At 41.9% G+C, this 27,333-nt stretch overlaps 2 protein-coding genes across 3 annotated transcripts; both read left to right on the forward strand.

Moving 5' to 3' along the window:
• The first annotated feature begins 4,946 nt into the window (after nt 1-4,946).
• On the forward strand, nt 4,947-9,906 carry LOC310788865 (uncharacterized protein). The gene is made up of 6 exons (XM_083650445.1): nt 4,947-5,063; nt 5,158-5,247; nt 7,518-7,982; nt 8,506-8,645; nt 8,828-8,931; nt 9,045-9,906. Exons 1-6 carry the CDS (start codon nt 4,955-4,957, stop codon nt 9,205-9,207), a joined length of 1,071 nt encoding a protein of 356 aa, XP_083506571.1. The 5' UTR covers nt 4,947-4,954; the 3' UTR covers nt 9,208-9,906.
• Nucleotides 9,907-19,940: 10,034 nt separating this feature from the next.
• Nucleotides 19,941-26,372, forward strand: LOC310788866 (uncharacterized protein). 2 transcript variants are annotated; one of them, XM_083650446.1, is made up of 6 exons: nt 19,941-20,060; nt 20,204-20,293; nt 23,790-24,212; nt 24,739-24,881; nt 25,088-25,191; nt 25,281-26,372. In XM_083650446.1, the coding sequence occupies exons 1-6, from the start codon at nt 19,952-19,954 to the stop codon at nt 25,450-25,452; spliced, it is 1,041 nt and encodes a 346-aa protein (XP_083506572.1). In that variant the 5' UTR covers nt 19,941-19,951; the 3' UTR covers nt 25,453-26,372. The 2 variants fall into 2 exon arrangements, with proteins under 2 accessions (XP_083506572.1, XP_083506573.1); XM_083650447.1 differs by having other exon boundaries at nt 24,742-24,881.
• The last annotated feature ends 961 nt before the right edge of the window (nt 26,373-27,333 follow it).

Consider the following 27,333-nt stretch of genomic DNA (forward strand, 5'->3'; position numbering starts at 1 on the left):
TGCACCACAAGCGTGTCACCAGTCTCACTGCCCCGCTGCCGCTGTGCGGCTGTGCCTGGCTGTGCCTGTCTGCGTGGCCGCTCCCCGAGGAAGCCCGGCTGGACTCGCCCGCCTCCCGGAGCCCTGGCCGAGAGCTCCGATGAAGCCCCTGCGACTCTGGTCATATTTACGCTGCGTGCCTCAAAGTGTGCTCCATCCGCAATCCACCATGCAAGTTTGCAATCCCGCACCGCCAGCAATCAGCGCGGAAACGAAAGCGCCTCCGCCAATCCATTTTCATGAGAATGGAAATGGATCACACTGCTTTTTGCTTGCCTTCCTACTTCCTTGTCGCCACTTAGTGGGTCGGTGGAATGGGTTGTACACGTTGTACACGTCCAATACTTATATAAGAGATGTAAAAGGGTTAGATGCACAACCCACCGTCAAAAAAAAAAAATCGATGCCAACGACGTGTTTACACGTCGCTGGCAGTCAACAGCTGGATTCTGAAAACGTGTTTACACGTCGTTGGCAGTGAACGTGTTAAAACAGTTTTGTTGGCACAAAGGCCCCCGCCCAGCCAGAAAACTAGAGACTATATGAAGCTCCACCTCACGTTAGTCGGCTGTGCAATGGAGTGGGGCGAGGAGGAACGAATTCCACCCAAACCTAGTCCGCACAAAAAAAAAAAAAAATAATAATAATAATAATAATAATAATAATAATAATAATAATAATAATAATAATAATAATCAATAAAAATTCCACGCGATCGAATTCATTCCTCAATGATCAATTATCGATTATTGATGAACATCCCTAGTGGGAACTCCCACAAAATGTTATACTGCTGACGTGCGAGTGGGGTAAAACCGCCCATATATCTCAATGGGCTGACTCACCAAAAGACGGTGCTGCCGCTCTACACTACAGGATTGGGGATTCTAGAGCAGGTACATAGACGTCTGTTCAGATGTGCGTTTACTGCGGGGGTTGAATCCCTGATCGTGTCTGCCTGGGCTGGACTATCAGCTAAATTCTAACTTTGCTGACTGGATCGAACGGGGGATTTACCCCACCCTGACCACGCCCCCAGCCAGGCTGAGCCAGCTAACCCAGCGTCTATGACGAGACATCGCCTCAACCTACACTATGTGTATGTGACGACCTCAACTTGCCAAGTGTTTGCACGTGTCACCGTTTAACAGTGTTTTTAATGTACTGTCTATAGTCCATGGGGCCAGAGCTCAAAATTTCACTTGTCGGTACCACTCAAGGTGGCAAAACTTTCTTATGATTTTTGATAAGATACATGTCTGTAGATTATATTTTGGTATGATAGCCTTTCCTTAGTGGTATAGCTGTGACACAGTTACCAGCTCGTGAAGTTAACCACCCCTAAAGTCAATTGCATTTTAGACGCTGGTGCATATCCTGGTTTAGGCACATGGTCAGGACATTTTTCAATCTTTTGTACTATTGTTTTGGTCCTATTTTAAAGGGGATCTTCTTAGCTTTCATTTAATTCAAGAGATTCAAGATTCAAGATTTTTATTGTCACTCCATGGTACAAGTATCACGTGTGAAATTCTTGTGCTGTGGACTCCGTTTACAACATAGTACAAATGTGACAGGGCATATGAGTGCAAAAACAACAAGAGACACAACAAGCAATAAGGCAGTATAGTGATAAGACAAGTCAGAGACAGTGGCATATATGTCATGTGCATACTTTAGACGTGCTTAAACATTTTAAATTCGGCGTATTTGACATACAGGTGCAAATAGCATATTCCTTATTAAACATACAATTAAACTCAGCGTTTTAAATTCGGCGTATTTGACATACAGGTGCAAATAGCATATTCCTTATTAAACATACAATTAAACATTAGACATACGTAATGGTAGCAGCTACAGTGCGGTACAGTACGGCTACTACACTATTTGTGTATGTTAAGGAGTCTCGTGGCCTGCGGGAAGAAACTGTTCCTCAAGCGATTTGTGCGTGCCTTTGGAACCCTGTATCTTCTCCCTGAGGGTAACAGGGAGAACAGGCTGTTGTGGGGATGGTTTGTGTCTTTGATGATCTTCAGGGACCTTCTGAGGCACCGCTGTTTATACAGTTCATGCAGTTCTGGCAACTCACATCCTGTTACGTGCTGGGCCGCGTGTCTCACTCTCCGTAGCGCCCTGCGGTCCATGGTGGTACAGTTCCCGTACCAGGTGGTGAAGCAGCCAGTCAGCAGGCTTTCAATGGTGCCTCTGTAGAAGTCCGTAAGGATTTTTGGCCTTAGCCCAAATTTCTTCAGGCGCCTGAGTCCGTGTATTCGCTGTTGGGCCTTTTTGACAACAGTGGCGGTGTGGCCGGCCCAAGTCAGGTCCTGGTGGATGTTGACTCCCAGGTACTTGAAGCTGTCCACCCTTTCCACCACTGTGCCGTTGATGGTGAGGGTGGGTGACGTGCTGGGGTTCTGATTTAAGGCCAGTTGTGAATTTTTCTGACAAATATAGAGGTGACTTTAGCTCTTCAAACTGTCAATGACACATGTTTCCACAATTTTCACCTAAATTGTATCATTTCTTTTAGCCCTGTGGCATCAAGGAACATCAGAGACACGAAACACAAAAACTGGAATGCTCACAGCACTCAGAGGGGCGTGACTGGGATGGCTTCTCTGATCTGAACCTGAGTGTTCTGTTATTGGACTTCTGTGCTTTAGACATGGATTGGCCATAACAAACACCATGGTCAAGCATAAGGATGCTCATATGTCTTATGGTACCAGAGTATCTTATTATTCTTAGTATATTCTTAGTATATTATTATTCAACCACTTTTGTGAGGCACTGTATGCAGGTCACATTGTGATTAGGGGCTGAGCCCCCCTAGAGGTCTGGAACTACAATCACCCTGCTCCTCATAACACAGAGATGAGTCCAGCTACCAGCAGTCTTATTATCAGAGCTCATCTTGATCAGTTACTTCTAACATTAGAAAATAACATTTGAATCTATAGGCCTCAGTATTTCATGGGAATATTAACACAATTACACTCATCTATTATTGACCTAATATTAATTAGGATATCAATAGATTATTAAAAATGATGTGATCATGCTTATGTCAGCATGCATTTCCAGTTCACTTCTGAGCTGTGCTTGTTCTTGTTGAGTTGGGGTTTTCTAGCTGTGAAAAGGGCGGAGGTGTTTAGGCCCTTTTCCCAGCAGACAGGCAGGTTTCCTCTTGAAGCAAACAGCAGTTGTTGTTTGTGGTGTGAACAAACACGCGGCTCGTTTATGAGAAGTGACAGGCAGGAGCTTCTGAGAAAACTAAGTAGACGTCTGCAAATGATTTCTGTGACATCACACCCTAACCCTAACCCCCTCACAGCGAACATATGCAGAATAAGGCCATAATAACTAAGACACATTCACCTGCATCTCAACAGAATTTTAATAAGAGAAATGTGTGTGTGTGTGTGTGTGTGTGTGTGTGTGTGTGTGTGTGTGTGTGTGTGTGTGTGTGTGTGTGTGTGTGCGCGTGTGTGCGTGTGTGCGTGTGCGTGTGAGCAGAATTTCGGCCGACCACAGCTATGCTGTTTTTCGTGCGATCGGGCTGAAACTTTCAGGGGGTGTAAAGAGCACACATGTGGGTGACCTGACGGAGCCGTATTTTTTTAAATTAGGGCAGATTAATTGCTCTAAGGCTGATTGCCCTAAAGCTGAGGCTATACAGTATTTCGCTGGTGTGCACACATTTCGCACACACACATACGGTACTCACATACTGTGTGTGAAAACCCCAGGAAATCAGCTGTTTCAGACCAGCCAGGCCGTGGTCAAAGTCACTGAGATCACATTTTTCCTCATTCTGATGTTTGATGTGAAAACCTTAGTGCTCGAATCTGATTTCTTGATCAGGTCAGATTTTTTGCATGGCTGTTCACACAGACTTTTTAAAAGTGGCCCATATCAGACTCCAGTGTGAACAGATCCTGAAGTGACCAGCATGTGCAGAAGAACAACAATAACATCACACGCAGCACACTGCTGTTCTACATAAACCCGGAAGAAGACAGCAGTAAACATGCTGGTAGCTGACGATGTTGTTTCATCTGTTGTTTACGGTTTAAGTTATTGTGCAGTGGAAGCCAGTAAATACAGGAGTAGATGATAGCGAGGAGGAGGAGAAAGACAGCCAGCATTTTAATGATGGCTTTCTGTGGAGCAATAGCTGCTACTTCTTGCTAATACTTATAAGGTCTAAAACCTCACTGTCCCTCCACTGATTAGCTCCCTCACAGCTGTCCTCCATGTTTGTAATCACAATCTACCTGCTTGGTCCTCCCTCCTCCCGCCAGCGCAGAATAGTGACGAATGTCGCTCTGGAATGACGTAAAAGTCACATTGAAGTCTGATATGGGCCAGATGTCTGTTCACACCAAAGTCACATTCCAAAACATCAGATTCGAATCTGATGTTTTACCACATTTGAAAGTAGCCCAGGTCGTCTTTAAAAAAGTCACTTTCAATGTGACTTGTACTGTTCACACAGTCATGAAAAAGACTGACCTGAGTCACTTAGGGGGAAAAAGATCAGATTTGAGCACTAAGGATGGCTGTGTGAACATAGCCTATTACGTGTATAACGTTAATAAGCATGTATCTAGAAAGGTGATATGGAATGTCTTTTTGTTCAGAAATGCTCATATTCTACATTTCCGTGGATTGCAGAAACGTACAATGCTGACATTTGATTCTGGTGAATGGGCTGCAATACCAGACCAGAAGCAGAGCACAGCAGCATTGCAGTTTACTTCAGTTCAGAGGGGTGGAGAGTGGAGTGGGCGGGTTCAAAGGTCTGGAGGATGGACCCAGGCAACTTCCTCCCTGTCCCATGTGGTCTTGAGATGTGGTTTAAATGCAGATGCAACAGATGCAGAAGTCAGAAGCAAAGAGAGACGCCGAAATGGCAAAGTTTGTCCGAGCAGATGAACTTGAAATAACGGAGATCGACGATGATCATCTCAGGAGGCCTAATTCTGTTGAGAGGCGTCAGCAGACCACCCAGAAACATGGTGAGGAACATATGGAAAGAGAAATCAAATTGTATTTGAGCAGTCTGAGTGAAAAATGTATTGTGAGCTGATTTTCCACATGTTTGTTCTACAGAGGGAAAAGTGTTCAGGCTGGTCTGGCTGAGCTTTGGGCTGCTGTGTGTTACACAAGTTGCTCTCAACGTCTCTCTGCGCCTCATCGTGCGTAAGTCTCATTCTATTCACATGTCCTCATAGGTGACATTTTGACACCACCTGGGGACATTTCCCACCATTTTATTTTTATTTTGTCCCCATCACTTCTTAAACGCCTAAGTTGGGGGAAGGGGGTGGGTCTGAAAAATAGCTTGAGATTTTTGTTTATTTGCACAATAAGAAAACATACAATGCAGTGTATAGAAGAAACAAATGTGCATTGTCCAAAAAAAGTAACATTATACCTTCTGTTGGTTGTTTGACTCTGTAATCTTTTTCTAGCTGTAATGATCTACTCTGATCTACTGATACCCTATGTTTATTACATTGCCTAAAATCACATATGAAGGGAGGTGTAGTATCCCACCCGCAATAAATGAAGCCTGTTGATTTTCTTCTTTCACATTGTAGAGCACACTGTGAACTCATTCTAGGTGACAACTCAAACTCCTACGATGTTGTTTGACCTTGTCTGCTACATGTAAATTGTGTTGAAGACCATTTATTTTATTTTACCATCGGGCAGAGATGGGCGAAAATACATCAACAAGTATTTTGATACAAATTACAAATACTTGCTCAATTTTTTTTTATAAAAATGTAGGCTATATACAAAATACTAGTGTGAAAAATGTATTTGAAATATAAATACGTATTTTGTATTTTGAAAACCCATAAAAATACATTTTATAAAAACTGATAAAGAGCTGCAATGATTAGTCAATTCATCGATTCATTGCCAAGTATTTAATTAATTGCCTATTTTGATAACTATTAATCATTTAGAGCCATTAACTGTAGCGATCTGGTGTCTCGATGAATAAAGCAAGCACGTTGGTCCTTGGCCAACGGGATTGTCCCTTTGGTCTGATGGTTAACATGTTGCCTCGCCTACAGTATGTCGTTACAATACTATATGGATAAAAATAAAAATAAATCAGTGCCCAGCTCAGTTCTACAAAATGGGTGAATAAATACACTGCTATAAAGCTGACAACCTCCCTGTTTCCATAGTTGTGTCTCTCGATTAGGATACACTGGTTTGCATGCAGTAAACAGTTTCACTTGCAGATAGGCCAGTGCTTGATTGAACCATCACATGGTTATAAGTATTAGGCAAAATAGTCATAGTCAAGTATTTATCTTTTGATTCTTTTGTAAAGAACTGATAAAAAGATTTAATCTTTCTTCAACTCCAGACATTGTATCATTTTTATCTCACTGTTCACCAGCCTTTTTCACTGAACACTGCTCTTTTGACAGGTCTTTTGTTGAACCAACTTATTCACTTTAAATTGTATTGGAAACCATTTTTCTAAGTAATATAAAAAAAAAAAAAAAGTAATATATTTTCCACCTTCTCAAGTCTCACCTATTGTGCATGGAGAGACAAACCAGTCAGATTGAGCTGCTCAGTGATGTTGAGGGTGAAAAGCCCGTGCCAGCTGAGGTTTCAGTTCAGTTTTAATTGTTTTTCAGTTGTGTTGTGCTCGCTTTCCCCGGTTCACTTCCATGTTTCCATCCAAGTTTCCAGCTGACGTGCAAGCCGCAAGCCGCCCACAACCTCCCACTTCCCAATTAATCACATTCACTATACCACGTTTGCAGTTTAGATTTGTCCTGTTGTATTTTAGTGTCATTCAGTAAGCTTGCCTTAGCATGCAATATTTAATCATCATATTTAGATGAGTACTTTATCTCTGGGGGAATGTCCACCAACATGAGGTGTCAGTATTAGTTTAAGATGTGAAGTCTGACTCAAGACCAACCCTACTCTGCCTCTGATTTGTGGTTGAGTTTGTTCTGAAGGTAAGCCAATCAGAGGCAGAGTAGTAGTAGTAGTAGTAGTAGTAGTAGTAGTAGTAGTAGTAAATCTCACATTGCATTTCTTTTTAATTCCACTTCCACAGTTTAAACATGTGTCAATATTTAAAATGTGTCAATTTGAGAATAAAAGGACATACAATAAAACATGTATTTTATGTATTTAAAATACACAAAATACAAGGTCTGAAAGTATTTGGATACAAATTACATCTTATTTTTCTCAATCCAGCCAAATACAAATTACAAAATACAAAAAAGTATTTTAAATACATGTATTTAAAATACTGCCCATCTCTGCCATCGGGGCCCTTATGTCCCCACCCCTGTTCAACGCAAAGTGACGTCTTTGCTTCCTTATGCGTGTCCACTGGCAAGAGCAACATATATCTCAGTTCCTCAAACGTTGTGGCAGAAACTGAAGGAACATGATTTTCTCTGGAAATCACCTTTCAGATAATTCAGATGTGCAGAAGCTTGAGCTGATGAAGACGGAGATAGACCAGCTAAAGGCCAACAACCTGACTAAAGAGAGAGACCAGTACCAGACCAGTAACATCCTGACCAGAGAGAGAGACCAGTTACAGACCAGTTACAACAGCATGACTAAAGAGAGAGACCAGTTACAGACCAGTTACAACAGCATGACTAAAGAGAGAGACCAGTTACAGACCAGTTACAACAGTGTGACTAAAGAGAGAGACCAGTTACAGACCAGTTACAACAGTGTGACTGAACAGAGAGACCAGTTACAGACCAGTTACAACAGTGTGACTAAAGCGAGAGACCAGTTACAGAGCAGTAAGAACATGCTGACTGAAGTGAGAGACCAGTTACAGACCAGTTACAACAGCTTGACCAAACAGAGAGACCAGTTACAGACCAGGAACGACATGCTGAGAGAGCGTTTCTGTACCCAGGGTGAGTAACTCTGTTCACCACAATAAGTCAAATGATATCATTAAATGAAGGCAGTTCACATTGTTGGCATTTTGTGTGTGAGTGTTTAACATTAGATTAGATTAGATTAGATTTATTTCAAACATGGTGAAAAACAAAAACAAACATAAAGAAATGTAGGCAACAAGGGCCAAACAATCATAGTCAATTAGAATTCACAGCATACAGTATACAGCAAATTCACATCAATTTACATTTGTTTATCATGCCTGAAAATGAGTAGGAAGAAGTTAATACTTATCAAGTACTACCCCTTGTTTTATATCTATAGGCTTAATATGAAAGTAGAATTATAATGTAATAACATGTTATACTACTGTAATAATTTATAAGAGATGTGTGCATACTCACATTATATCCATAACAATATCACACATACTATAGATGCTGTGTTGTGTTGTGTTGTGTTGTGTTGTGTTGTGTTGTGTTGTGTTGTGTTGATTTGTGTTGTGTTGTGTTGTGTTGTGTTGATTTGTTGCAGCAGAAATGTTTCCACATTGCTGGATTGAATTTAACTCTCACTGGTACTACGTCTCCAATGAGGAGAAAACCTGGGAAGGCAGCAGACAGGACTGTCTGATGAGAGGAGCTGATCTGACGATCATCAACAGCAAAGAGGAGCAGGTGCGTGTGTGTGTGTGTGTGTGTGTGTGTGTGTGTGTGTGTGTGTGTGTGTGTGTGTGTGTGCGTGCGTGCGCGTGCGTGCGTGCGTGCGTGCGCGAGTGTGTGTGTGTGGTTAAACCCTCTCCCTCCTTCAGTCCTTGCTATCATCACCCTGAACCCTCTAAATACTTCTTCACAAACAGCAATTCCTGGTTGGACTAAGCAAGAGGGATATGTGGATTGGCCTGACAGACAGAGAGGAAGAAGGGACCTGGAGATGGGTGGATGGATCTCCTCTGACCACAGAGTAAGATCTCATCACATTGTTTCTGACTAATTGTTGTGAAACTTCCGTTGTTACTGTAGCTATGGGCCATGTCTTCACCACAGGGTTTGACTGCTTGTCCTCTTGTGTTTCAGCTACTGGGGATGGAATCAGCCTGATGATGGTGCCGCTCACATCCAAGATAAGTCAGCGCAGGACTGTGTTGAGATATACTATGCTTTTCCTGACCCTTTGAACAAATGGAATGACCAGGTTTGTGGCGGAGCGAACAGGTGGGTCTGTGAGAAGGTGGTGTGACAGTTCCTCAATAATACAGATTTCTTAAAGCTTTTGTGAAATATTTACTTAAATGTCTTGGAGCCAAATGGTGCAAGCGTGTGGATCAGCTGCCGTTACCACATACTAAGCACAATAGTTTAACTGTTTTATGTGATCAGAAGTTAACAATTATATTTGTTAACTTTAAAAACAATGGCAGAGTGAAATATGCCTTTTTCAGCACCAACTGTTGTTGTACTGTAGTTGAAGTTGCTACAGTCCTGGAATAATCAGCATAGCCACATCATTCACCATGTATTGTCAAGAAACATATATCCACTCTATTACAGCTACACTCCCGTCCTGTAGGTTTGCTGTGTGTCAGAATAATGCAGTCTGTTTGCAAAATGTTTCAATAGCATTGGTCAAACTTTAAAGGAGCGTTCCAGCATGATTGGAGTTTGGTCATTTCCTGCATTCATTGGCTGTTTCACTGTGTTTCTCTGTATAGATTCCAGTGCTATTATCACCTTAAAATATATTTTCTATTATTCCTGTATTTCTTTGTTTTTGTTTTTTAAATGTAAATACTGTGAAATAAACGCTGTCTGAATGTTATGAGTTAATCCTTATAAATAAGAGGGTGTCTATTTTAAGTCATAATTGTGTAAAATCTATTGGGTCAGATTTGTCTAAAAAAAAAAAAATGTACAAAATATTTTCCTGTCCACAAACAAATGTCACCCAACTTGAATAAATGTCATGTCATACAATTCAACAAATACAATTCAACAAATAAATAGCACTCAAGTTGTAACTCATGAAGTTATATCATAAAATGAACTGCTTCATGATGTACAGATTAACATCAGATTTTATTTTTCTTTCATTTCATGCATTTCACAGGTTGTCAAATCTGCATTGACAAATCTTGTGTGGATTCAGTTGCGTTTGTTTGCAGATGTATGGATGTGTATCTTGAAGTTGTGAAAATTGTATGCTACATGGAACATATACAGTAGATGTTGTTTTCTGCTAAAACGTTTAATAAACCTTTTTAATATATGTCTATAGACATAATAAACTACTTTTGGGTCTAAACTATATTTTGTTCCCTTGCTAATACATTTTTGTACCTACAGTATGATGTGTCTCTCTCTCTCTCACTGACACACACACACACACCAACACACACAAACTGGTATGCAGCTTATTATGCGATGAAAATCTTGTACTTGAATTACTGAAACATCAAGATGTGAAACACTTGATGTTTAATTCAACACAATTAAGTGCAACAGGATTGTAATAATAATGATTCAATAAGACATCCACAAAATAAAAAGGCTAGCTAGGCTAAAACTATAGGGTTTTATTCCATACTGAGAGTAGTCTCGCTGGCCAGCCTCCTCTCCCTTCCGTCCGAGGAGTCTGGAGCCGCAGGTCTGGGATAACTGGGATAAACCCTCCCCTGCTCTACTCTGCTCTCCTATTGGAGGCGTCGGTTTCAGACGCTGCCGGATGTCCGCTCCCCGCTTAAGAAGCTCTGTCATTGGCTCCGACCATGTCAATCAGAGCGGCTTCCGCTCCCTCCTCCCTGTGTGTCGCTGTAAATAGTCCCCTACCGCCTCAGGGAAAACAACAACGCTAACTAGCTAGCAAGCTAACGGCAGAAACCTACACGCTAGCTCGTTGCTACACACTGAAAACGGCAAGTTGGATTGTTTGAAACTATTTTCCAGGGGCACTGTCGCTAAGCGCCGCCCATCGCAATCCCACTATGGAGACCTGCGGCGCCAGACTCCTCGGACGGAAGGGAGAGGAGGCTCGCCAGCGAGACTATACTGAGAGTGGCAATGAAGGCTGGTGGAGATCAACCAGTCTATTGGTTTATTTCCTCACTGTGGGGACAGACTGTGACCAAGCAGTCACTTTGTATTGATCCAATGTAAGCCAATGATAATTAAGCTGATGGGTGAGTATACTATATACTAATATACTATAATATAGTATATTATACCCAGATGTTATTATTCTCCATACTGCCATTATGACTCTGTCTCTCTTCTCCTGAGGAACCATGTAGCTTCTCTCTGTCATAGTTCTTGGGTTTCCTGTGAGTTTCCTGTGAGTTCCTGTGGGTTTCCAATATCAGAGAGCTCCATTCGTTAGCTACTGATGGATGACACCTGAGTCAGTCCAGGTGCCAGGACCAACATCCAGAGCAGGTACGAGGCACGGGTGGGGGGGCAGTGATCTGCGCGTCACCTTAAACACCACAGTATAGGTTGAGGCCACGTCTCGTCATAGACGCTGGTTTAGCTGGCTCAGCCTGGCAGGGGGTGTGGTCAGGGTGGGGTAAAAACCCCCGTTCTATCCATTCAACAAAGTTAGAATTTAGCTGATAGCCCAGCCCAGGCAGACACGATCGGGGATTTAACCACCGCAGTAAACGCACATCTGAGCAGACGTCTTGTGTTCTGCTCTAGAACCCCCAAACATGTAGTTTAGAGCCGCAGCACCGTCTTTTGGTGAGTCAGCCCATGAGATATATGGGCGGTTTTACCCCACTCGCGCGCCAGCTGTTTAACATTTTGTGGGCGTTCCCAGACATGCGGATGATACACTATATGGCCCACTAAAGCAGGGCACACACAGCAATGTTATACTCTGCATAATCCGGCACAAATAAGACAGATACTGTGCTGTAGCTCAATAGCAAAACAGCCTAGAAACACACAAATTTATTAAAGGAACACGCCTATTCACCTAAATTGTATCATTTATTTTAACCCTGTGGCATCAAGGAACATCAGAGACACGAAACACAAAAACTGGAATGCTCACAGCACTCAGAGGGGCGTGACTGGGATGGCTTCCCTGATCTGAACCTGAGTGTTCTGTTATTGGACTTCTGTGCTTTAGACATGGATTGGCCATAACAAACACCATGGTGTAAGGAATTTAGATAGAAATATGGATTTTGATATCACTATTGATTCAATAATATCAAAACCCCGGAGCACCACCACGTTGATCAGTAATTTATATTACTTTAATAAGCAATTTATATTAATTTAATAAGTAATCTATATTACTCCTGCCGTAGGTCACAGGGAATCAGAATCAGTTCTAAAGGAAGGGAGATCTTTAATCGACTGATATTATTATAACAAGCAAAGAACAAGTTTAACTTCAAAACAGAATGCGTTTATTTAATCCACCAAATAGTAAAATCACAGTATTATGCATAACACCTTGTTCGATTGAGAGGTAAGGAGGAAGTAGGAGGAAAGTGAAAAGGAAGGGAATAAGGTATTCAAAGAAAGCCTAGTTTAAACCTAACCTAATTAAATACATATTCTAATTCAATAGGTGAGTATTCTAAGTTACTCTATCTTCACAGCACTCTCACAATAAGCAGAAAGACGTGTGGTCACTTTGCCTGACGTGGGAAGGCTGATCAAGCTGGCGGACTCCTCTCTCTGGCCTGGTGCGGCCTGGGTTGTCATGGCGACGACGGGCGGCATGTCTGCTCTTGGACAGGCAGACGAGGGGGTCCCAGAGGCCGGCTGGCTGTTGGTTCAATTGTCTTTTAATGATCCTCTTGGTTAGAGGATCTCATCCCGTTGAAAAAGGGGGATCGCCCTTTAGTAATGGCAATTATAAAAGGGATCATCAAAAATGATTTAAGCTTCACCTATCAAAAATAAAGCAACAAAAGGTATCTAATCTCACTATATTTAGTTCGATGAGAACCAGGTTTTCCTTGAAATCTGTTTCCACTCTTGGAAAACTATATCGTCTGGAACTGAAAAACCATCCTTAAAAGTCAGCGTGCCTATTTGTGGGAAGACGGCCTGCTCAGTACAGTGTTCTCAAGCAGCGGTCCATTCCTCAATAGGGCCACGTGATAATCTTTGTTGGTGGCAGAATTATATGAGACAATCACCATTTGGTGTGGTGAAAGCTGCAATGGCCTTCAAAAGCATGGCATCTTTTGAGGCCTAAAAGTATAGGACTACATCTTGAATGCAGAGGGCTCTGCCTGTTCTAAAAAGTCCTTGTTGTTGTGCCAAAGTTCTTCTTTCGTCTGCACAAGTCTGTTAGAGCGCAGCCAGCCACAGTTTTTACCTCCTCCTGTCAGGAGAAAGGGGCATGGCCCTGCCTTCTATTGCATTCAGATAAGGGTATGGGTTTAGAACTCAACTAAACTATGTACTTCTCTTACAAGCATATTTATATTTCTTGACATCACTCTTGGTGTGATAAAGACAAAATATAGATGGAAAAGAGAGAGGTAAATAGATAACTACATAGATAGATATTATAGACATTGGTCTTGTTACACTGGATGGCCCACGAAAGATTTACGACTGTTTATCCAGGGCTGGCGGCGAGAAAGACATCTACCTCTTTCCCTTAAAACTTATCACATGCTTAAAACATCTCATCAAATGACTTCATGGCCATGATACTTTCAGAATTACATCACACACATTATTCTGATTATTTTGAAATCAAACATGTGTGGTGTATCTTTATATTTAAGGAATAAACCAAAACTATTTCTGGAACACATATCTTTACCAAATCTTGTATACGTGTACGTAACACAAACATATCTAATGAAACCACGGGTTAATTAAATCACTTATCTTGGGTGAATTAAAAAGAGTTACCCTAGATTCGATAACATGTCAACACTGTTAGATCTACGGTAACAAATTAAATGATTGTCACACACACATTAACACACTATACATATACATTTCTACTCAAGAAGTATGTAATACTAATTAACTTGACAAAGGATAGAATCGTGAGGTTTGTTAATTCCATTTTGGCCACACACAAAAAGACCACGACAGTGAATGTCTACTGGCTCTTCTTAAAAAGGAATGTGAAGTGGTTTATAGCCTTTGACCCCCCACTTCCATTTGATGACCTTTGGTTTAAGGAGGAAGATGGGACAGTGTTGTACATTTACAAAGCATTATTAAACATACCCACGATTTATATAGATCAATGGGGGTTGCGATTTGGAGAATATTGATACCAAACACTCCATGAGTTGCGCGTACAGTACACAAGTTCCTAAACTGTCTGCTTCCAGACTCAGTGCCTGGGCATGACTGTTTTGCTTCAAGAGTCCTGTCCGGGGTCCCGTCCGTGTGACCTGCGAACTAAATCTCCGCCAACCGAACAGAACGGACATTGACGAAACACACTGTCAGCAGTTAGAAATCACTCCTTTGGTATTTCCAGACAGGCTGGCATCTTGGGCCCTTTTTGGCTGCCCCCAGATGCAAGGCGCAGCCAGAGGTCAATTCCTGTGACCTCTGGAGAGGAGAGATCTGTACATTAAATATTCAATATTTAATGAACGCTACCAGATGATTTTCGCTACAATGGTCAAGCATAAGGGGCCCTATCGTTGCATCGGCGCAGTTTCTAGGCCGAGCGGCAGGCGCAGATCAAAGCAGTGGGCGTGGACAGGCGCACTTGATATCGTCGTGCTGGCGCTAGATGCAGCCCAAAGCATTACAACCACGCCTTTTAGGCGTAAAATTATGCACTGTCATGCTCATTGGATAAGTGCAATAAACGAATGGCACGCTTGCCTTTTTAGCTCCAATTCCACTGGTCCCGCAAAACCAGACGAAACCCAAGCCTCTGATCCCCCCCCCCCCCCACCTCCCTTCATCCCGTCTGTCTCCATATATCGGCTATTATTCCATATTATGATGCTTCTCAAACCAATCTAACTGCAGTTTAAATACTGCAAGCATGTAAATACGCTACACTATAGCAAGATCAAAGTGAAAATAATGTTCTATGCATCAGCTAGAAAAATATAGCCTATTAGATTGGTGAAAGTTTGTCCAGAAAGATATCATTTTCTCTTGCCTGCTGCAGGAAGGATGATGCACATAAATATAGCCTACATTATGTCAAGTCATTGCATAAATGTGTTTTTATTGTAAAACTAAATGTGAAATAGGGCCAAGTTATTGGAGGGACATCACAGTATAGCAGATGCCATTAGAAGCGCGTTCCGCTGTTACTTCTCTAAATCACGTTAACTCGACAAGGGGTATATATAGCCCCAGGAGGACATATATGTTTCACATAGGGTGGTGTTTTCATTTCGATGTTTTATTTGGTCCAATATTGAAATGTTGACAATGGCAGGCTGTGTTACCATTACACATTAATTTAGAACTACCTATTATATCTATTTTGGCTCATTTGGTTGCTATTTAGTAGCGAAATGGAGAAACACAATGCATGCTGGGAACTCAGAGAGAGAGAGAGAGAAGGGTGACAGAGAAGAGGCAGTGAAGGCACAGAATAGGCCTGCTTTTCAAAAGCGCAAAGCGCTAAATGTACGCCAGGTCCCAAGATATCACTAGGCTGGTATTTAGCGCCGACACGCCCACTTTGGGACTGCGCCACGCCCATTCGGCCTAAAGCGCATTTGGCAGCCTAAAGCCTATTGCTATCTTGCCGAAACAGGCGCAAGGCACGTTTTTTTGCGGTTAAGGCCCGTAATAGCGCCGATGGCCTGTGGGAGAATAGAGCCCAAGGATGCTCATAGGTCTTATGGTACCAGAGTATCTTATTATTCTTAGTATATTCTTAGTATATTATTATTCTCTCTCGTAACGGACAAGCCCGTCATTTATTGTCACACGAACACCACAATACATGCATGCGGCCACAACACACTCATGCTGATGGTGGCCGGTGAAAAGTGTCCTCTGCATTTAACCCATCCAGGCATGTCCTTTCCTCCGAGGGGCAGGCCAGGAGCAGTGGTCGCTTTCTCATACAGCGCCCGGGGACCAACTTCGGATGTTGTCGTCACTGGTCGGATGACGATGACGATCTGATCTTCTGCATGTTTTTAGTGGGGGCGTTATATACGGAGGAACCCCCTGGGGGAGCACGGGGAGAACATGCAAACTCCACACAGAGAGAAAGGCCCTTACAACGAGATAACCCACCTGGGCAGTAGGCACTGAAGATATGGGGGGGAACACAACCACAGCGCCCACAGTGTCCCAGGCGAGAATCGAACCCAGGACCTTCCAACTGTGAGGCGACAGCGCTTACCACTGCGCCACCGTACCCCATATTATTATTCAACCACTTTTGTGAGGCACTGTATGCAGGTCACATTGTGATTAGGGGCTGAGCCCCCCTAGAGGTCTGGAACTACAATTGCCCTGCTCCTCATAACACAGAGATGAGTCCAGCTACCAGCAGTCTTATTATCAGAGCTCATCTTGACCAGTTACTTCTAACATTAGAAAATAACATTTGAATCTATAGGCCTCAGTATTTCATGGGAATATTAACACAATTACACTCATCTATTATTGACCTAATATTAATTAGGATATCAATAGATTATTAAAAATGATGTGATCATGCTTATGTCAGCATGCATGTTCAGTTCACTTCTGAGCTGTGCTTGTTCTTGTTGAGTTGGGGTTTTCTAGGTGTGAAAAGGGCGGAGGTGTTTAGGCCCTTTTCCCAGCAGACAGGCAGGTTTCCTCTTGAAGCAAACAGCAGTTGTTGTTTGTGGTGTGAACAAACATGTGGCTCATTTATGAGAAGTGACAGGCAGGACAGCTTCTGAGAAAACTAAGTAGACTTCTGCAAATGATTTCTGTGACATCACACATCACACACACCCTAACCCCCTCACAGCGAACATATGCAGAATAAGGCCATAATAACTAAGACACATTCACCTGCATCTCAACAGAATTTTAATAAGAGAAATGTGTGTGTGTGTGTGTGTGTGTGTGTGTGTGTGTGTGTGTGTGTGTGTGTGTGTGTGTGTGTGTGTGTGTGTGTGTGTGTGTGTGTGTGTGTGTGTGTGTGTGTGTGTGCGTGTGAGCAGAATTTCGGCCGACCACAGCTATGCTGTTTTTCGTGCGATCGGGCTGAAACTTTCAGGGGGTGTAAAGAGCACACATGTGGGTGACCTGACGGAGCCGTATTTTTTTAAATTAAGGCAGATTAATTGCCCTAAGGCTGATTGCCCTAAAGCTGAGGCTATACAGTATTTCGCTGGTGTGCACACATTTCGCACACACACACATACTCACATACTGTGTGTGAAAACCCCAGGAAATCAGCTGTTTCAGACCAGCCCGTCTGGCACCAACAGCCAGGCCGTGGTCAAAGTCACTGAGATCACATTTTTCCTCATTCTGATGTTTGATGTGAAAACCTTAGTGCTCGAATCTGATTTCTTGATCAGGTCAGATTTTTTGTGTGGCTGTTCACACAGACTTTTTAAAAGTGGCCCATATCAGACTCCAGTGTGAACAGATCACGGACCTGAAGTGACCCGCATGTGCAGAAGAACAACAATAACATCACACGCAGCACACTGCTGTTCTACGTAAACCCGTAAGAAGACAGCAGTAAACATGGTGGTAGGTGACGATGTTGTTTCATCTGTTGTTTACGGTTTAATTTACAAGTTATTGTGCAGTGGAAGCCAGAGAATACAGGAGTAGATGATAGCGAGGAGGAGGAGAAAGAGAGCCAGCAATGTAATGATGCTTTTCTGTGGAGCAATAGCTGCTACTTCTTGCTAATACTTATAAGGTCTAAAACCTCACTGTCCCTCCACTGATTAGCTCCCTCACAGCTGTCCTCCATGTTTGTAATCACAATCTACCTGCTTGGTCCTCCCTCCTCCCGCCAGCGCAGAATAGTGACGAATGTTGCTCTGGAATGATGTAAAAGTCACATTGAAGTCTGATATGGGCCAGATGTCTGTTCACACCAAAGTCACATTCCAAAACATCAGATTCGAATCTGATGTTTTCCACATTTGAAAGTAGCCCAGGCCGTCTTTAAAAAAGTCACTTTCAATGTTACGTGTACTGTTCACACAGTCATGAAAAAGACTGACCTAAGTCACGTGAGTGCCTTTTAAACATGAAGTCTGGATCATGTCAGGCTAGAGAGAGCAGGATATTTTGGGGCGGCTTTAGCTCAGGAGGTAGAGCGGGTCGGCCAATGACGCAAGGGTTGGCGGCTCGATCCCCGCTCCCTCCCAGCTGTTAATCGTTGTGTCCTTGGGCAAGACACTTAACCCTCCTTGCCTCGTATGATTGGTATGATTGGTATGAATGGTATGATTGGTATGACTGGTATGAATGTAGACATGAATGATGGTGGTTCGGAGGGGCCGTTGAGCGCCACGCTTCTGAACCACCGGTACGAATGGTGTGAACGAATAATCATCCTGTGTCAGCGCTTTGAGCCTTGGAAAGGCACTATATAAATCCAATGATTATTATTATTATTATTATTATTATTATTATTTTCAGGTTTTACCTTTTTAAACATGAGGGGTCTTTGTTTAGAAACAGCTGGAAAAGGTCAGTATTCTCTCTGCCAGTGGGCGGGGGGAGGGGGTGCGGGAGCGGGAGCATGCACGTTATTCCCTACAAGGCAAATAGTTGTCGTGTGAGCCGTCGAAAACAGCTTTAGCGAATCTTTAACCAAACCCCATTCAAAAACATGCCGTTTTAACTCGAGGGTCCATTCCGACCGCGAGGGGTGGCAGTATGCCAAAAATGAGCGCTTGTTACATAAAGCCGCCCAGTCAAAATAGTGGTCGGACCGTCGTCAATCACTGTGGGTGATTTATTTTACAAGTGGCATTCAAGTCATATCTGACTAGTTTCCAATGTATTTCTCCCCACAAAAGTTAGGCTAGGCCTATGTCTCACTTTTTCTGACATGGATCAGCAGCGCAGCAGTAAGCTCTCTCCTCTCCTCGGTGTGATGGACCTGCCTGTCTGCATAGCTGAAGTGCGTTGGGATCCCTAGGCTCTACCAAACAATTCAAAGCCGTTTGCAGCACTTGAGGAAACCGTGAGTTTGCTCGTTTAATTCGTTGATATAAGCGATTGCCCGAACGATTAATTAATTAATACTTCATTAAAAAAACTAGTGAACGTGAAGTGAAGCGAAGTGAGTCACGAAGAGCCACACCCGCCCACTCAGACAGATCTGCGGATAATGACCTGCCACTGTTTAACAGCAGCTGCACTTGCGTGGAAGCGGATCTTATACCGGGGGCCGAGGTGAATAAGATACGGACTCGCGGGAGTGCGCGTAGGCCGGCTAATTGTTGTTTAACATGCAGGCCAACCGGCTAGGAGCGGGTTATGATACGGATTCCACTGCATGTTAAGAAGTGGCTTTAGGGGGAAAAAGATCAGATTTGAGCAGAGTAGAGTAGAGTAGAAAAGTTTATTTATGGGTCACTCGTCAATACAGCATACAGTAAAAACAATTTGGTACATACAACAAGTATTGTGGACCACTCACTAGGAGTTATGAGACACACACTTTAAAAATATAAAAAAGAAAAACACACAGTAGTGTACCAAGGTTTGCTGTGTGAACGTACCTATGACGTGTATAACGTTAATAAGCATGTATCTAGAAAGGTGATATGGAATGTCTTTTTGTTCAGAAATGCTCATATTCTACATTTCCGTGGATTGCAGAAATGTACAATGCTGACATTTGATTCTGGTGAATGGGCTGCAATGCCAGACCAGAAGCAGAGCACAGCAGCAGTTCAGTTCAGTTCAGAGGGGTGGAGAGTGGAGTGGGCGGGTTCAAAGGTCTGGAGGATGGACCCAGGCAACTTCCTCCCTGTCCCATGTGGTCTTGAGATGTGGTTTAAATGCAGATGCAACAGATGCAGAAGTCAGAAGCAAAGAGAGACGCCGAAATGGCAAAGTTTGTCCGAGCAGATGAACTTGAAATAATGGAGATGGACGATGATCATCTCAGCAGGCCTAATTCTGTTGAGTGGCGTCAGCAGACCACCCAGAAACATGGTGAGGAACATATGGAAAGAGAAATCACAGATTTCACATTTCATTACATTTTACATTTTCTTGACACTGAAAGGCTTAATGTATTTGAGCAGTCTGAGTGAAAAATGTATTGCGAGCTGATTTTCCACATGTTTGTTCTGCAGACAGAAAAGTGTTCAGGCTGGTCTGGCTGAGCTTTGGGCTGCTGTGGGTTACACAAGTCACTCTCAACGTCTCTCTGCGTCTCATCGTGCGTAAGTCTCATTCTATTCACATGTCCTCATAGGTGACATTTTGACACCACTTGGGGACATTTCCCACCATTTTATTTTTATTTTGTCCCCATCACTTCTTAAAAGCCTAAGTTGGGGGAAGGGGGTGGGTCTGAAAAATAGCTTGAGATTTGTGTTTATTTGCACAATAAGAAAACAATACAATACAATGCAATGTATAGAAGAAACAAATGTGCATTGTCCAAAAAAAGTAACATTCTACCTTCTTTTGGTTGTTTGACTCTGTACTCTGTAGTAGACATGGGTAATCTTTTTCTAGCTGTAATGATCTACTCTGATCTACTGATACCCCATGTTTATTACATTGCCTAAAATCACATGTAGTATCCCACCCGCAATAAAGGAAGCCTGTTGATTTTCTTCTGCGTCGTGCATTAACCCTTACATATAATATGATGAGTGTTTTATTAAAGTGTATCACTCAATACAGAAAATAAAGGCTTTGATAGAACCAAAAGCCTATGGCTCCTAGTCTGCAGATAAAACCCATTGACAAAAGCCACAGTAATTTAGACTCAGGTGTGCATAAACTACTGGTTAAGAACTTCCTTTTTTAAATACAAAAATGTGAAATTATCACTTATCGGACATGAGAAGCAGATATTTGTCGGTTATAGTATCGGCTGAAACCCCCCCCCCCCCCCCCCCCCCCCCCAAAGTCTATAGACCCCCCCCCCCAAATCTATAAATCCCCCCTATCTGAAGAACATAAGGGGGGAATCCACCCCCAGTTTGCAAAGTGAATTTTAAGCCCTGCAATATATAAATAACTGAAATCCAGAAAAGCATCATAGGTTCACTTTAAACAACCGTGTCAGTAAATTGTCACATATATAGTCTTTATATATGCATACAAATACAGCAACATTATTTATTCCACCACAAAAGGTGATGAGTGGAACTTGCTAATCCTTTGACTAACGTAGGAACAGGGAGGTTGTCAGCTTGATAGCAGTGTATTTATTCACCCATTTTGTAGAACTGAGCTGGGCACTGATTTAAAAAGAAAAATCTATATAGTATTGTAACGGCATAGTAACATATTAACCATCAGACCAAAGGGACAATCCCCTTGGCCAAGGACCAACGTGCTCGCTATGTACATCGAGACACTGGATCGCTACACTGCCTCCCCTGTGGGAAGGGCAGCCCCAGCGTACTTCCACGCCACACCAGCTGGTGCAGCAACTGGCGGCGACCTTCCGCTCCCTCATGCAACATTGCTACAGTATATTAGTTGTGTCTCTCTAATAGGATACACTGGTTTGCATAATTTTATGCAGTAAACAGTTTAACTTGCAGATAGGCCAGTGCTTGATTGAACCATCTTCACATGGTTATAAGTATTAGGCAAAATAGTCATAGTCGAGTATTTATCTTTTGATTCTTTTGTAAAGAACTGATAAAAATATTTAATCTTTCTTCAACTCCAGACATTGTATCATTTTGATCTCACTGTTCACCAGCCTTTTTCACTGAACACTGCTCTTTTGACAGGTCTTTTGTTGAACCAACTTATTCACTTTAAATTGTATTGGAAACAATTTTTCTAAGTAATATGAAAAAAAATTAAAAGTAATATATTTTCCACCTTCTCAAGTCTCACCTATTGTGCATGGAGAGACAAACCAGTCAGATTGAGCTGCTGAGTGATGTTGAGGGTGAAAAGCCCGTGCTGAGGTTTCAGTTCAGTTTTAGTTGTTTTTCAGTTGTGTTGTGGTCGCTTTCCCCGGTTCACTTCCATGTTTCCATCCAAGTTTCCAGCTGACGTGCAACCCGCAAGCCGTCCACAACCTCCCACTTCCCAATTAATCACATTCACTACCGCATTTGCAGTTTAGATTTGTCCTGTTGTATTTTAGTGTCATTCAGTAAGCTTGCCTTAGCATGCAATATTTAATCTTAAAACCTATCTTTTTACAAGGGCATTCTCTTAAACATTTATCTTCTTTTTATTTTAATCTGTATCTTGTTTTATTATATCTATCCTGGGCCCCATTTGTTCTCATTTTATTCAACTGTTTATTTTACTGTTTTATCTTTATCCAACTGTTTTATCTTTCTGTAAAGCACTTTGAATGGCATCTTATGTTTGAATTGTGCTATATAAATAATATAGCACAATGGCGGCGACCTTCCGCTCCCTCATGCAACATTGCTACAGTATATTAGTTGTGTCTCTCTAATAGGATACACTGGTTTGCATAATTTTATGCAGTAAACAGTTTCACTTGCAGATAGGCCAGTGCTTGATTGAACCATCACATGGTTATAAGTATTAGGCAAAATAGTCATAGTCAAGTATTTATCTTTTGATTCTGATTTGATTTTGATTTATCTTTTGAAGAACTGATAAAAAGATTTAATCTTTCTTCAACTCCAGACATTGTATCATTTTGATCTCACTGTTCACCAGCCTTTTTCACTGAACACTCTGCTCTTTTGACAGGTCTTTTGTTGAACCAACTTATTCACTTTAAATTGTATTGGAAACAATTTTTCTAAGTAATAAAAAAAAAATTAAAAGTAATATATTTTCCACCTTCTCAAGTCTCACCTATTGTACATGGAGAGACAAACCAGTCAGATTGAGCTGCTGAGTGATGTTGAGGGTGAAAAGCCCGTGCTGAGGTTTCAGTTCAGTTTGAGTTGTTTTTCAGTTGTGTTGTGCTCGCTTTCCCCGGTTCACTTCCATGTTTCCATCCAAGTTTCCAGCTGACGTGCAACCCGCAAGCCGCCCACAACCTCCCACTTCCCAATTAATCACATTCACTACCGCATTTGCAGTTTAGATTTGTCCTGTTGTATTTTAGTGTCATTCAGTAAGCTTGCCTTAGCATGCAATATTTAATCATTATATTTAGATTAGTACTTTATCTCTGGGGGAATGTCCACCAACACGAGGTGTCAGTATTAGTTTAGATGAAGACGTGATGTGAAGTCTGACTCAAGACCAACCCTACTCTGCCTCTGATTTGTGGTTGAGTTTGTTCTGAGGGTAAGCCAATCAGAGGCAGAGTAGTAGTAGTACTAAATTTCACATAGCATTTCTTTTTCATTCCACTTCCACAGTTTAAACATGTGTCAATATTTAAAATGTGTCAATTTGAGAATAAAAGGACATAAAATAAAACATGTATTTTATGTATTTAAAATACACAAAATACAAGGTCTGAAAGTATTTTGATACAAATTACATATTATTTTTCTCAATCCAGCCAAATACAAATTACAAAATACAAAAAAGTATTTTAAATACATATTTTAAATATGTATTTTAAATACATGTATTTTAAATACTGCCCATCTGCCATCGGGGCCCTTATGTCCCCACCACGCAAAGTGACGTCTTTGCTTCCTTATGCGTGTCCACTGGCAAGAGCAAGATATATCTCAGTTCCTCAAACGTTGTAGCAGAAACTGAAGGAACATGATTTTCTCTGGAAATCGCTTTCAGATAATTCAGATGTGCAGAAGCTCGAGCTGATGAAGATGGAGATAGACCAGCTAAAGGCCAACAACCTGACTAAAGAGAGAGACCAGTTCCAGACCAGTAACATCCTGACCAGAGAGAGAGACCAGTTACAGACCAGTTACAACAGCATGACTAAAGAGAGAGACCAGTTACAGACCAGTTACAACAATGTGACTAAAGAGAGAGACCAGTTACAGACCAGTTACAACAGCATGACTAAAGAGAGAGACCAGTTACAGACCAGTTACAACAGTGTGACTAAAGCGAGAGACCAGTTACAGAGCAGTAAGAACATGCTGACTGGAGTGAGAGACCAGTTACTGACCAGTTACAACAGCTTGACCAAACAGAGAGACCAGTTACAGACCAGTAACAACATGCTGAGAGAGCGTTTCTGTACCCAGGGTGAGTAACTCTGTTCACCACAATAAGTCAAATGATATAATTAAATGAAGGCAGTTCACGTTGGCATTTTGTGTGAGTGTTTAACATTAGATTAGATTAGATTAGATTTATTTCAAACATGGTGAAAAACAAAAACAAACATAAAGAAATATAGGAAAGAAGTGCCAAACAAGCATAGTCAATTAGAATTCACAGCATACAATATACAGCAAATTCACAATCAATTTACATTAGTTTATCATGCCCGAAAAGGAGTAGGAAGAAGTTAATACTTATCAAGTACTACCGCTTGTTTTATATCTATAGGCTTAATATGAAAGTATAATTATACTGTAATAATGTGTTATACTACTGTAATAATTTATAAGAGATGTGTGCATACTCACATTATATCCATAATAATATCACACATACTATAGATGCTGTGTTGTGTTGTGTTTTGTTGTGTTGTGTTGTGTTGTGTTGTGTTGTGTTGTGTTGTGTTGATTTGTGTTGTGTTGTGTTGTGTTGTGTTGATTTGTTGCAGCAGAAATGTTTCCACATTGCTGGATTGAATTTAACTCTCACTGGTACTACGTCTCCAATGAGAATAAAACCTGGGAAGGCAGCAGACAGGACTGTCTGATGACAGGAGCTGATCTGACGATCATCAACAGCAAAGAGGAGCAGGTGCGTGTGTGTGTGTGTGTGTGTGTGTGTGTGTGTGTGTGTGTGTGTGTGTGTGTGTGTGTGTGTGTGTGTGTGTGTGTGTGTGTGCGTGCGTGCGTGCGTGCGTGCGTGCGTGCGTGCGAGTGCGTGTGTGTGGTTAAACCCTCTCCCTCCTTCAGTCCTTGCTATCATCACCCTGAACCCTCTAAATACTTCTTCACAAACAGCAATTCCTGCTTGGACTAAGCAAGAAGCATATGTGGATTGGCCTGACAGACAGAGAGGAAGAAGGGACCTGGAGATGGGTGGATGGATCACCTCTGACCACAGCGTAAGATCTCATCATTGTAACCATTGTTACTGTAGCTATGGGCCACGTCTTCACCACAGGGTTTGACTGCTTGTCCTCCTGTGTTTCAGCTACTGGGGATGGAAGCAGCCTGATGATGGTGCCGCTCACAGATCATCCCAGACCCAATATCCGTCAGAGGACTGTGCTGAGATAAACTATGTTTTTTCTAACCCTTTGAACAAATGGAATGACCAGAATTGTGGCGCAGGGGTCAGGTGGGTCTGTGAGAAGGTGGTGTGACAGTTCCTCAATAATACAGATTTCTTAAAGCTTTTGTGAAATATTTACTTAAATGTCTTGGAGCCAAATGGTGCAAGCGTGTGGATCAGCTGCCGTTACCACATACTAAGCACAATAGTTTAACTGTTTTATGTGATCAGAAGTTAACAATTATATTTGTTAACTTTAAAAACAATGGCAGAGTGAAATATGCCTTTTTCAGCATCAACTGTTGTTGTACTGTAGTTGAAGTTGCTACAGTCCTGGAATAATCAGCATAGCCACATCATTCACCATGTATTGTCAAGAAACATCTATCCACTCTATTGCAGCTACACTCCCGTCCTGTAGGTTTGCTGTCTGTCAGAATAATACAGTCTGTTTGCAAAATGTTTCAATAGCATTGGTCAAACTTTAAAGGAGCGTTCCAGCATGATTGGAGTTTGGTCATTTCCTGCATTCATTGGCTGTTTTACTGTGTTTCACTGTATAGTTTCCAGTGCTACTATCACCTTAAAATATATTTTCTATTCTTCCTGTATTTCTTTGTTTTTATTTTTTAAATGTAAATACTGTGAAATAAACGCTGTCTGAATGTTATGAGTTAATCCTTGTAAATAAGAGGGTGTCTATTTTAAGTCATAATTGTGTAAAATCTATTGGGTCAGATTTGTCTAAAAAAAAGAAATGTACAAAATATTTTCCTGTCCACAAACAAATGTCACCCAACTTGAATAAATGTCATGTTGTAACTCATGAAGTTACAGTATATCATAAAATTAACTGCTTCATGATGTACAGATTAACATCAGATTTTCTTTTTCTTTCATTTCATGCATTTCACAAGTTGTCAAATCTGCATTGACAAATCTTGTGTGGATTCAGTTGCGTTTGTTTGCAGATGTATGGATGTGTATCTTGAAGTTGTCCAAATTGTATGCTACATGGAACATATACAGTAGATGTTTTCTGCTAAAACGTTTAATAAACCTTTTTAATATACGTCTATAGACATAATAAACTACTTTTGTGTCTAAACTATATTTTGTTCTCTTGCTAATACATTTTTGTACCTACAGTATTATGTGTCTCTCTCTCTCTCACTGACACACACACCAACACACACAAACTGGTATGCAGCTTATTATGCGATGAAAATCTTGTACTTGAATGACTGAAACATCAAGATATGAAACACTTGATGTTTAATTCAACACAATTAAGTGCAACAGGATTGTAATAATAATGATTCAATAAGACATCCACGAAATAAAAAGGCTAGCTAGGCTAAAACTATAGGGGTTATTCCATACTGAGAGTAGTCTCGCTGGCCAGCCTCCTCTCCCTTCCGTCCGAGGAGTCTGGAGCCGCAGGTCTCCATAACTGGGATAAACCCTCCCCTGCTCTACTCTGCTCTCCCATTGGAGGCGTCGGTTTCAGACGCTGCCGGATGTCCGCTCCCGGCTTAAGAAGCTCTGTCATTGGCTCCGACCATGTCAATCAGAGCGGCTTCCGCTCCCTCCTCCCTGTGTGTAGCTGTAAATAGTCCCCTACCGCCTCAGGGAAAACAACGCTATCTAGCTAGCAAGCTAACGGCAGAAACATACACGCTAGCTCGTTGCTACACGCTGAAAACGGCAAGTTGGATTGTTGAAAACTATTTTCCAAGGGCACTGCCGCTAAGCGCCGCCCATCGCAATCCCGCTATGGAGACCTGCGGCGACCAGACTCCTCGGACGGAAGGGAGAGGAGGCTGGCCAGCCAGACTATACTGAGAGTGGCAATGAAGGCTGGTGGAGATCAACCAGTCTATTGGTTTATTTCCTCACTGTGGGGACAGACTGTGAGTCACTTTGTATTGACCCCGGTATCCAATGTAAGCCAATGATAATTAAGCTGATG

This window comes from Poromitra crassiceps, assembly GCF_964638095.1.
Source record: "Poromitra crassiceps genome assembly, chromosome: 14".
Classification (NCBI taxonomy): Eukaryota; Metazoa; Chordata; class Actinopteri; order Beryciformes; family Melamphaidae; genus Poromitra; species Poromitra crassiceps.

What these genes read in the sequence shown, in the direction of transcription:
- LOC310788865 (XM_083650445.1), top strand. Translation starts at nt 4,955, where the DNA reads ATGGCAAAGTTTGTCCGAGCAGATGAACTTGAAATAACGGAGATCGAC. An exon ending in AGAGCGTTTCTGTACCCAGG is followed by an intron (nt 7,983 to 8,505) that starts GTGAGTAACTCT and finishes TTGTTGCAGCAG; the next exon opens with AAATGTTTCCACATTGCTGG. An exon ending in TCAACAGCAAAGAGGAGCAG is followed by an intron (nt 8,646 to 8,827) that starts GTGCGTGTGTGT and finishes CTTCACAAACAG; the next exon opens with CAATTCCTGGTTGGACTAAG.
- LOC310788866 (XM_083650446.1), top strand. Translation starts at nt 19,952, where the DNA reads ATGGCAAAGTTTGTCCGAGCAGATGAACTTGAAATAATGGAGATGGAC. An exon ending in AGAGCGTTTCTGTACCCAGG is followed by an intron (nt 24,213 to 24,738) that starts GTGAGTAACTCT and finishes GATTTGTTGCAG; the next exon opens with CAGAAATGTTTCCACATTGC. An exon ending in GGATCACCTCTGACCACAGC is followed by an intron (nt 25,192 to 25,280) that starts GTAAGATCTCAT and finishes CCTGTGTTTCAG; the next exon opens with CTACTGGGGATGGAAGCAGC.